Raw genomic sequence first — 12,323 nt, 5'->3', positions numbered from 1 at the left:
GGAGTCAAACTATTCTCCAAGGCATCTGAGGGCAAGACAACAAGCAATGGGTGGAAACTAATCAAGGAGAGAAGCAACTTAGAACTAAGGAGAAATTTCCTGACAGTTAGAACAATTAATCAGTGGAACAACTTGCCTCCAGAAGTTGTGAATGCCCCAACACTGGAAATCTTTAAGAAGATGTTGGATAGCCATTTGTCTGGAACGGTATAGGGTTTCCTGCCTAGGCAGGGGGTTGGACTAGAAGACCTCCAAGGTCCCTTCCAACTCTGCTATTGTATTGTGTTGTATTGTATTGTATTGTATTGTATTGTATCTTTCTGGCTTTCAATTAGGAAAGTAGATTTTTTTTAAAAATTCTTTGTGGGATATCCAGAGGGCTCATTCAGTTCAAGACCAAGCGGGCACAAACTTCCCAAAGAGAAGCATGCACAAAGCCCAGCTGATTGTCGCTTGCGCATGCCCATGCGTGCCAGGAACCCAGAAGAGGAACAGGCAATGGCATGCGTGCCAGGTGACACAGCTCCGCATGCCACTTTGGACACACGTGCCACAGGTTCCCCATCATGGGTATAGTGGTTAAGGTGCTGGATTAGAAACCAGGAGGCTGTGTGATCTACTCCTCTCTTAGGCGGGGATCCAACTGGGTGACTCTGGACCAATCTCTGAGATGCTTGAGAGAGAATTAGACTAGAATAACAAAATAATAGTTGGAGTCTTCTAGTCCAAAACCCTATTCAAGAAGGAAACCTTATATCCTTTCAAACAGATGGTTTTCCGATCTCTTCTTAAAAACCTTCAGTGTTGGCGAGCCCACAATGTTGTCCCACTGATTAATTGTTCTCACTGTCAAGAAATTTCTCCTTAGTTCTAGGTTGCTTCTCTCCTTGATTAGTTTCCACCCATTGCTTCTTGTTCTGCCCTCAGGTGCTTTGGAGAATACTTTGACTCCCTCTTCTTTGTGGCAACCCCTGAGATATTGGAAGACTGCTATCATGTCTCCCCTAGTCCTTCTTTTCATCAGACTAGACATACCCAGTTCCTGCAACAGTTCTTTGTGTGTTTTAATCTCATCTGCTTGCTTTTTGAGACTGGGAAAGGAAGGGAAATCCACCGTATTTTTCGAAGTATAAGATGGAACTTTCCCCCTTCAAAAAAGAGGGTGAAAATCTGGGTGTGTCTTATACACTAAGTAGAGCATTTTTGAAGAGCTGAGGTGGCGCAGTGGTTAAATGCAGCACTGCAGGCTACTTCAGCTGACTGCAATTCTGCAGTTCGGCTGTTCAAATCTCACCGGCTCAGGGTTGACTCAGCCTTCCATCCTTCCGAGGTGGGTAAAATTAAGGACCCGGATTGTTGTTGGGGGCAATATGCTGACTCTGTAAACCGCTTGGAGAGAGCTGAAAGCCCTATGAAGCGGTATATAAGTCTAACTGCTATTGCTATTGCTATTTTGGCCTCCCAAAACCCCACCCCTTTTGCAAAAATGGATGTGCAGAGGGTTTGAGAGGCCTGCAAAGTGCTCCTGGGGGCTGGGGAGGGCAAAAACGAATGCAAAATGGGATGTTTTTTGCTCGTTTTTGCCCCCACAGCCCCCAGGAGCCCTTTGCAGGCCTCCCAAACTTTCTGCATGCCCCATTTTCCACAAAAAAATGAGGTGTGCAGAGGGTTTGGGAGGTCTGCAGAGCACAAAAACATTTTTAAAAAATTTACCTCTTGAAAATCTTGGTGCGTCTTATACTCCAGTGTGTCCTATCGTCCAAAAAATATGGTATTTATTTTTAAATAACTATGGCCTTTGTTCCTTTAATGTCTCTGGCCGGCTTCCAAACATTCAATAAAAGCCTAATAGTAAAATCTCATTTTAAAAAACCCACCCTAAAACACCAAGAATAGCCTTGCCATTTTATGAATAGTCCTTCTCCCATAAAAGCCATTGGGGAGAAGAAGCCCATGGCATATCCTCAGCATTTCCGGAGTGTCCAATGGGCTCAAAACATTTACCTCCTCCTGAATGAGACACCTGTGTGGTTCCTGCCTGCATGCCTCTTTTCTGCAGGCTTTGATTCGGACATGGTGACGCTGGTTTTGAGCCTCAACCGAAGCAAATCCATTAAGCATGTCGCATTAGGGAAGAACTTTAACATCCAATCAAGGTAAGCATTCAGCACCCTCTTGGCATTAAAAGAAGGCAAGCCCAAAATAAGATAGCATTGCCATGCTTTGGGTAAGAGCAGATCAGAGATGGGTTCCTACCAGTTCGCACCTATTCGGTAGAACCGGTTCGTCAAATCTACCGAACCGGTTAGAAGAGGTTCCACCAGTGGACCCGGAAAGCAGGCCACACCTACAGAAGAGGTTCCAAATTTTTTTGAAACCCACCACTGGTCCTTGGATATGATTATTCTACACTATTATGCTCATATTTATAAAACTCAGTGCCTCTGTGAAAGGTAAGGATGACGACTGCGTTTGTGGTGCAGTCAGAACATTGCGTGTGTTGAAGTTGTTTTAACGCAAACCAAAGATGCCTTTTAAAAAACAAGTTTACATCATATTCTTATGCATGCCAGTGCTGTGTGTGAGGTAATTTAAGGTGGTTCTGACAAGTGTCGTCGGCATCTTCATATCCAGTCACATGGGCGGCAAGCCACTCCCATCCGGTCACATGGGCGGAAAGCCACTCCCACAAAGAAGGCCACACCCACAGAGTAGGTTTGAACAATTTTTGAAACCCACCACTGGAGCAGATCCATCCACAGGATAGGCATCAGTGATGGTATTTTTTTAAAAAATTATTTGTTTTGTTAAGCATGTATAAGATAATAGATATAAGTACATACTTTCATGAATACATGAAATGGATTCAAATAAATGGGGTTGCCCAGGGTTCGAAAAAGGTAAGTTTTAAAGGAAGAAAGTTTACGGCTCTTGCAAGATTAGAACAACTTCAGTTCTCCAGGTCCAAGCAGAAAGTGTTTTATAGCACTTGAAGCTTCTCCATCAGATAAATCTACTGGGGCAATTGGAGACCTCTTACAGGAGATTGAATTATATGAATTAAAACTCAAAGAGTTGTCAAATCCTTTTGTTTTTTAATTCCCTTAGAGAGACTCTAGTGGACACCTTGCACCGGATTGTTCAACTCACTCAGGATGAAGATTGTGTAAGTGAGACTTTAAAAAGAAAAAGAAAGCTTCATTGTTTATAGTATCTCATCATCTTATCGGCGTCCCTATTTTTATAAATTTGAAGTCTTACAGTCTGTGTCTATTTGATAGCAAGCTGATCATTAAAATATAATCTGCTTTCAAAGTTTGAATCACAGACCAGATCAATTTTGTACGGTGTGCTAGAGACCAGGGGTGTCAAACTCGCGTTGTCATAGAGGCGTCGTATGACCCATCGTGACTTTTTCCCCTTTGCTAAACCAGGAGTGGGAGTGGCCAGAGCGTGATGCATCCGGCCCTTGGGCCGTGAGTTTTGACAGTCCTATGCTACAGTAATATGGTTTCTGCTTTGTTTGATTTTATTTCAGTCAATTGAATCTGTATCAGTGGCCGAATCACGCCTGAAGCTGAGAACCAACATTCTCCTGGCTGGTTTAGGGAGCAACAGCCATCTTGTGGCCTTGGATATCAGCGGCAATGCCATGGGAGACTTGGGGGCCAAAATACTAGCCAAAGCTTTGTCGGTGAATAAAACTCTCAGGTGTGTTGGACTTCCTCTCTATCAATTGATGAAAGAGTGAGAAGACAGAATAATTTCTTGTTTGCCAAAGAGATAGTCAAGCTTTGTCTCTGACATGTCGAGGTAGAAGAGTTGAGGGGCAAGACTATGTCAGCAAAAGTTGATTGACTAAACTGGTTGAGTTCAGAAGCCTGAATAGGGCTTAGGGCTTAGTAACATGGGTGGAACACCAGCAGAAAGCCTCAAGGCTATTGTTGTTGTCATTGTTAGTCACAAACCCATGTCCGACTGATCACGACCCCATGGACAACGTTCCTCCAGGCCTTCCTGTCCTCTACCATCTTCTGGAGTCCATTTAAGCTCATGCCAACTGCTTTGGTGACTCCATCCAGCCACCTCATTCTCTCTTGTCCCCTTCTTCTTTTGCCCTTAATCAAGAATTAGGCTCTTCTCCAGGGAGTCCTTCCTTCTCATTAGGTGGCCAAATAATTGAGAAGTGAGATAATGAACAGATCATTCATCGTGTTGTTGTTGTTAGTTGCAAAATTGTGTCCGACCCATCGCGACCCCATGGCCGACGTTCCTCCAGGCCTTCCTGTTCTCTAGCATCCTCTGGAGTCCATTTAAGCTCACGCCTACTGCTTCGGTGACTCCATCCAGCCACCTCATTCTCTGTCGTCTCCTTCTTTTGCCCTCCATCTTTCCAAGTATTAGGTTCTTCTCCAGTAAGTCCTTCCTTCTCATTAGGTGGCCAAAGTACTTGAGTTTCCTCTTCAGGATCTGGCCTTCCAAAGAGCAGTCACGGTTGATCTCCTCTAGGGCTGACCGGTTGGATGGCCTTGCAGTCCAAGGGACTCACAGGAGTCTTCTCCAGCACCATCCTTCAAAGGTCTCCATTCTTTGGTGCTCAACCTTCCTTATGGTCCAACTTTCACAGCCATCCATTGCAACTGGGAAAACCATAGCCTTGACTAGACGCACTTTTGTTGGCAGGGTGATGTCTGCTTTTTAGTATGGGGGTCTAGATTTGCCAATTGTGGAGGGCCAAAAAGATCATCTTGAGGGAAATACTCAGAAGCTGTTTCAGAAACAACAAGGGCCAGGAAACATTCCTTAAGCCTTAGAAAAGGTGAAAGGGTAAGGAGGAGGTGAGCTCCTTCTTGACTTCTTGGAGTATGAGAGGCAGGGGAGGAAAAACACAACCCAACTTGCAAGATTCTATTACTATGGCCTATCTCAATAAAGCCTACTTCTAGTCTGCATGTGGCGTTAGTTTCTTGGTCTGGACCAGTGTTTTTCAACCACTGTGCCGCGGCACACTAGTGTGCCGTGACATAGTGTAAGGTGTGCCGTGGGAAAAACACTTTATATATAGTCAATATAGACACAGAGTTAAATTTTTTAAACATTTTCTAATGGTGGTGTGCCTCGTGATTTTTTTTCATGAAAAAAGTGTGCCTTTGCACAAAAAAGGTTGAAAAACACTGGTCTGGATAACCTAGAAAGGTTGACAGTCATCTACCCTGGATTGGAATGTTGAAAAAACATCCTAGAAAAAAGTAGCAAAGTATTTTCAGGGGAAGCATAACAGATATTTATAATGAGGGAAAATTTAGAGGATGCACCCAATTGCTTGATGTCTGCATCAAGTCTATTTTTTATTAGAAGTTTATTTGTTCCTAGGACCTTAATGTGGGATAGAAACAACGTAACCTTATACGGATTTCTTGATGTGATTTCAGCTTTGGAAAGGTGCGTATCTTTATCTTTTTTATAGCGGTAGCCAAGTGCTAAAAATAATAATGAATCAGAAAATAAGGAACTTTTAACAACTTCGAGTTATCCCTAACTTTTTTTCGTACTAGCATCCATACGTACAAGATAATATAATGATAATGACCACAATGTCAACGTAAACTGGAGACGCTGGGTCAAATGGCATCTTTTGCAGGATGGAATTTTTATGCGTCGGAATTATTTTTAAACTTGGGTTTTGATGATGCTTCATTTGTTCATGAGTCCCTTAGCAGGAGGCAAAGCCTGAAACTGAAACACATAAAAGTGCTTCGGGCCACACAAGGCAATTAAATCAGTTAAAATTAAATATTTTTTATGGGTTATAAGAAAAGGCTGGGCTCATAAATTCATTCCCAAATGCCATCAAGTGACCACAGAGGATGGGTGCGGCTGTCAAAACTTTGAAATCAGGTCATAGGTACCTTTTGGCAGCCTGTGATAACTTTAAACAGTCGCTAAGCAACCAGTCGTTAAGCGAGGACTACCTGTAAATCCTAACCCATTTGTTTTCACAGAGCATGCTAAATTACAATCTTCTATACCTATCTATCTATCTATCTATCTATCTATCTATCTATCTATCTATCTATCTATCATCTATCTATCTATCTATCTATCTATCTATCTATCTATCTATCATCTAATCTATCTATCTGTAATCTATCTATATTCTATCTATCTATCTATCTATCTATCTATCTATCTATCTATCTATCATCTATCTATCTTCTATCTATATTATATCTATCATCTATCTCTGTCTGTCTGTATTCTATCTATCTATATTCTATCTATCTATCTATCTATCTATCTATCTATCTATCTATCTATCTATCTATCTATCTATATTCTTTCTATCTATCTATCTATCTATCTATCTATCTATCTATCTATCTATTTAATCTATCTATATTCTATCTATCTATCGTCTATCTATATTTTATCTATATCTATCTATCTTCTCTATCTATAGTCTGTCTGTCTATCTATCTATCTATCTATCTATCTATCTATCTATCTATCTATCTATCTATCTATCTATCTATCTATCTATCTATAGTCTATCTATATTTTATCTATCTGTCTGTCTGTCTGTATCCTATCTATCTATATTCTATCTATCTATCTATCTATCTATCTATCTATCTATCTATCTATCTATCTATCTATCTATCATCTATCTATCTATCTATATATCTATCTATCTATCTATCTATCGACTATATTTTATCTATCTATCTATCTATCTATCTATCTATCTATCTATCTATCTATCTATAGTCTATATTTTATCTATCTGTCTGTCTGTGTCTGTCTGTCTGTATCCTATCTATCTATATTCTATCTATCTATCTATCTATCTATCTATCTATCTATCTATCTATCTATCTAATCTATCTATATTCTATCTATCGTCTATATTTTATCTATATCTATCTATCTATCTATCTATCTATCTATCTATCTTCTATCTATAGTCTGTCTGTCTGTCTGTCTATCTATCTATCTATCTATCTATCTATCTATCTATCTATCTATCTATCTATCTATCTATCTATCTATCATCTATCGTCCATCTATATTTTATCTATCTATCTATCTGTCTGTCTGTCTGTCTGTATTCTATCTATCTATCTATCTATCTATCTATCTATCTATCTATCTATCTATCTATCTATCTATCATCCATCTATATTTTATCTATCTATCTATCTGTCTGTCTGTCTGTCTGTATTCTATCTATCTATCTATCTATCTATCTATCTATCTATCTATCTATCTATCATCCATCTATATTTTATCTATCTATCTATCTGTCTGTCTGTCTGTATTCTATCTATCTATCTATCTGTCTGTCTGTCTGTCTGTCTGTCTGTCTGTATTCTATCTATCTATCTATCTATCTATCTATCTATCTATCTATCTATCTATCTATCTATCTATCATCTATCTTTCTATCTGTTCCAGCATAACTCTGGAACGCCTCAAGCAATTTCAGTCAAACTTGGTACATAGATGACACCCTCTGGAAACAAATACTGGAGTGGGTAGGTGTAAGACACCCCTGGTGTGTGTGTGTGTGTGTGTGTGTGTGTGTGTGTGTGTGTGTATCTGTGTGTGTGTGTATCTGTGTCTGTGTGTGTATTTCAGCACAACTCTGAAATGCCTGGGCCGTTAAGGAGAGCGAGTGCGGCATCCTTGAGTGGCAATTGTTTGTGATGTCATGGGAGGGGGAAAGGACAGCCTGGGCCATCAAGGAGAGCAAGCATGGTGTCCTAGAGTGGCAATTGCATCTGATATCAGTTCTTTTGCAGCTTCCTCTGGAAAGCCAGCTGTGATATTCACCCTCCAGTAGACCAATGGGGAAGCGCCTGTAGGATTTGGGGCAAAGTGCCAGGATCATAGACAGGGCGGGACAGAGGAGCACATGGGAGGGGGAAGGGAGAGGGCAGGGATGATGGGCATGGGAGTAGGGGGAAGAAAGGCCCCTCTCAATGGCTCCCTGTCAGACAAACGCTTCAACGTCTATAAATATCTGGGCAATGCCAGGTTATCAGCTAGTAAAGATTAAAGGAGCTTGATGCTAGATTTAGCACACAATACATCTTCTCTCTGGCCTACTTTATAAACGTTGTGTGAATTTAGACATAGGATGTTGAAGGAGAATAACTGGGATCACACAGAAAGTTACACCATAATTTGGTTCAAGGATCATCAAAGCCCAACCCCTGTTGGAGCTTTATGAGTTTACAGGTAGTCCTCGACTTGCAACAGTCCATTTTGTGACCATTCAAAGTTACGACGGCACCGGGAAAGAGTGACTTACGATCGTTTTTCACACTTATGACAGTTGCGGCATCTCCATGGTCATGGGATCAAAATTTTGACACTTTTGGCAACTGCCTCATATTTATGACGGTTGAGGTGTCCCGGGGGGATCACACGATCCCCTTTTGCGACCTTCTTCCAAGCAAATATCAAATAGGAAACCAAATTCATTTAGCAATTGTGCTACTAACTTAACAACTGCAGTGATTCACTTAACAACTGCGGGAAGAAAGGTTGTCAAATGAGCAAAATTCACTAAACAAATGTTTCACTTAGCAACAGAAATGTTGGGCTCAATTGCTGTCGTAAGTCGAGGACTACCTGTAAAGTTTTGTGTCTGGTGCAAATCCAGCCAATTGTGACTTACAACCCACCATAATTAAGCACCTGGGTTGATGTGTTGAGCAACTGCTTCCTGTTCCAGCTAAAGAAATCTGAAGCTCATGCTACATTAAACGTGTTAGTCTTTGAGGTATCATAAGATTCTGTTAGTTTTGCTGAATTAACATTAGCAAACTCCCCAAGGTAAGTGCTGACTTTCATATTTTCTGCCTTAATATAGCTTTCTGCAGTTGGAACTAGAAAACAATCCTGAATTAACTAGCATCAAAACACCAAACAAGTTTCATAAGTAGCCCTTCCTTCCTATACGTTCCTTAAATAGCCAAAAAATAGATTTACCTATTGGATGGATGGAGGGATGGGGGGACAGAGAGATGGTGGGATGGACAGATGGATGGATGGATGGATGGATGGATGGATGGATGGATGGATGGAGGAATGGATGGACGGATGGATGGACGGACGGATGGATGGACGGACGGACGGACGGATGGAGGAATGGACGGATGGATGGACAGATGAATGGATGGATGAAGGAATGGAGGGAGAGAGGGAGGAAGGGAGGGAGGGATGGATGGATGGACAGACGGACAGATGGATGGATGGACGGATGGAGAAACGGAGGGACGGATGGATAGATGGATGGATGGATGGATGGATGGATGGATGGACGGATGGAGGGACAGTGGGATGAATGGATGGATGGATGCAAGGAGGGATGGTGGGATGGATGGATCGACGGAGGGACAGTGGGATGGCTGGATGGATAGATGGATGGACGGAGGGATGGTGGGATGAATGGATGGACAGGTGGATGGATGGAGGAAGGGACAGAGGGACGGAGGGAGCGAGGGAGGGATTTATACAGGTAGTCCTTGACTTACAACAGTTCATTTAGTGACTGTGAAGTTACAACAGCACTGAAAAAAGTGACATGATCCATTTTTTGTGCTTATAACCATTGCGATTTTTTCATGGTCGTGGGGTCAAAATTCAGAGGCTTGGCAACTGACTCATATCTATGATGGCTGCAGTGTCCTTGGGTCAAGTCACACCCTTTTCTGACCAGCAAAGGGAACAGGGAAGCCAGATTCTCTTAACAACCATGTTTACTAACTTGACAGCTACAGTGGACTCACTTAACAGCTGCAGGCAAGAAAGGTTGCAAAGTGGGGCAAAGCTCACTTGACAAATGTCTCACTTAGCAACAGAAATGCTGGGCTCCGTTTTGACCGTAGCCCTAGGTCAGTGTTTCGCAACCTTGGTGACTTTAAGTCCTGTGGACTTCAACTCCCAGAATTCCCCAGCCAGCTATGCTATGCTGGCTGGGGGATTCTGGGAGTTGAAGTCCATAGGACTTAAAGTCGCCAAGGTTGAGAAACACTGCTCCAGGTATTCCCCTTTTCTTTTCCATCTGAGTGTGCACCTTAGCTAGAACTAACCAAAATGTTTAAGCGTACAAATCAGGAAGTTGAATAAAAGCCAATGTATTTAAGTCTACTTCTCAATAGCTACGGACTGACAGACATCGATATTTGAATTGCTTTGGCCCTTCTGTGTACCCCGGGGATGGGGCCAAGCACACCACTGCCAGGGACAATGTCCTGAAGAGGTCATTGTCATCTGACCATAGTCCCTGTTCTCCAGGAATTTCATCCTCACGAAAATGCCTTTGCCCATGAACGACATTGCTGTGGCTTACCGGAGTCATCCAGAGAAAATGGAGGAAATTGTGCACCAGGTATACGAAGGGGGAAGGGATGTTGAAAGAGAAAAGGATAATAATTTTAACCCAGGAGGCAACCTTGTTCAGCTTGGGAGCCTCTTTTGAATGCTCAGGTTCCACCAAAGGATTTGCATGCAGCATTTATGTCATTATGCATGTTCCAAGGTGGTGGGCATATGATACTTATTTTTTTTTTGGTAAGGGTAGCTGCTTGTTTAGGTAGAAGGCAGTGGTGGGATTCAAAAGATTTTTACTAGCGGTTCTGTGGGCGTGGCTTGATGGGCATAGCAGAGGAAGGATATTGCAAAATCCCCATTCCCTCCCCACTCTTGGGGGAAGGATACTGCAAAATCCCCATTCCCTCCCCACTCCTGGGGGAAGGATACTGCAAAGCTCCCATTCCCTCCCCACTCTTGGGGGAAGGATACTGCAAAATCCCCATTCCCTCCCCACTCCTGGGGGAAGGATACTGCAAAGCTCCCATTCCCTCCCTACTCCTGGGGGAAGGATACTGCAAAATCCCCATTCCCTCCCCACTCCTGGGGGAAGGATACTGCAAAGCTCCCATTCCCTCCCCACTCTTGGGGGAAGGATACTGCAAAATCCCCATTCCCTCCCCACTCCTGGGGGAAGGATACTGCAAAGCTCCCATTCCCTCCCTACTCCTGGGGGAAGGATACTGCAAAATCCCCATTCCCTCCCCACTCTTGGGGGAAGGATACTGCAAAATCCCCATTCCCTCCCCACTCCTGGGGGAAGGATACTGCAAAGCTCCCATTCCCTCCCCACTCTTGGGGGAAGGATACTGCAAAATCCCCATTCCCTCCCCACTCCTGGGGGAAGGATACTGCAAAGCTCCCATTCCCTCCCTACTCCTGGGGGAAGGATATTGCAAAATCCCCATTCCCTCCCCACTCTTGGGGGAGGATACTGCAAAATCCCCATTCCCTCCCCACTCCTGGGGGAAGGATACTGCAAAGCTCCCATTCCCTCCCCACTCTTGGGGGAAGGATACTGCAAAATCCCCATTCCCTCCCCACTCCTGGGGGAAGGATACTGCAAAGCTCCCATTCCCTCCCTACTCCTGGGGGAAGGATACTGCAAAATCCCCATTCCCTCCCCACTCCTGGGGGAAGGATACTGCAAAATCCCCATTCCCTCCCCACTCCTGGGGGAAGGATACTGCGAAGCTCCCATTCCCTCCCCACTCTTGGGGGAAGGATACTGCAAAATCCCCATTCCCTCCCCACTCCTGGGGGAAGGATACTGCAAAGCTCCCATTCCCTCCCCACTCCTGGGGGAAGGATATTGCAAAGCTCCCATTCCCTCCCCACTCCTGGGGGAAGGATACTGCAAAATCCCCATTCCCTCCCCACCCCACTAACCTGCTCTCCACCTCTGTTCTGCTGTGCAGTGCAACAAAAGAAAACTCATCTGATCAGCTGGGACTCAGCTGATCAGGAGGCAGCAAATAGATTGCGGGCGGGGCCAGGCAGAGGTGGTATTTGCCGAACTACTCAAAATTTTCACTACCAGTTTGCCAGCACCAGTCAGAACCAGCTGTGATGGAAGGGAAAGGGCATATCTATTCCTTCTGTATGTGACGTGTCTGTTTGTGTGTCTACAGATACAGTCTTACCTTGCAAGAAATCAGATTCAAGCAAACCTGCTCAAGGAGACAGGCCAGATCCAGCTAGACAGTCAAGCCAGCTCTTCTGAACAGGTGGGAATACCTGGGGGCCTCCTACAATTGTTGCTTTGCATCTAGCTTGCCCACATGTTCTAGCAAAGGCAAAAGAGCTTGCTTAAGGTCAATGCGTCAAAATGCACGTCGGATGACTGGGGATGTGGAGAGTTGATGTATATAGAGACAGGCATTATATTCAAAAGAAGAATGGTTGCAGCTTTTGGCTATAGCTAATCTAGAGAAAAGGAGGAC

General features: G+C 43.5%; 1 protein-coding gene across 1 annotated transcript in view; it reads left to right on the top strand.

Moving 5' to 3' along the window:
• CARMIL2 (capping protein regulator and myosin 1 linker 2) overlaps positions 1 to 12,323 on the top strand; it is a 96,980-nt gene that overhangs the window by 44,421 nt on the left and 40,236 nt on the right. The window contains exons 19-24 of the mRNA XM_032231128.1: positions 2,060 to 2,156; positions 3,109 to 3,166; positions 3,539 to 3,711; positions 5,374 to 5,442; positions 10,306 to 10,399; positions 12,012 to 12,107. Of these exons, the coding sequence (XP_032087019.1) occupies positions 2,060 to 2,156; positions 3,109 to 3,166; positions 3,539 to 3,711; positions 5,374 to 5,442; positions 10,306 to 10,399; positions 12,012 to 12,107 (587 nt within the window). The remainder of the gene's footprint in view (positions 1 to 2,059; positions 2,157 to 3,108; positions 3,167 to 3,538; positions 3,712 to 5,373; positions 5,443 to 10,305; positions 10,400 to 12,011; positions 12,108 to 12,323) is intronic.

The sequence above is a fragment of the Thamnophis elegans genome, chromosome 14 (assembly GCF_009769535.1).
Source record: "Thamnophis elegans isolate rThaEle1 chromosome 14, rThaEle1.pri, whole genome shotgun sequence".
NCBI classification, from domain to species: domain Eukaryota; kingdom Metazoa; phylum Chordata; class Lepidosauria; order Squamata; family Colubridae; genus Thamnophis; species Thamnophis elegans.
The sequence above is the reverse complement of the archived record's forward strand: the minus strand, read 5'-3'. Positions and strand labels throughout refer to the sequence as shown.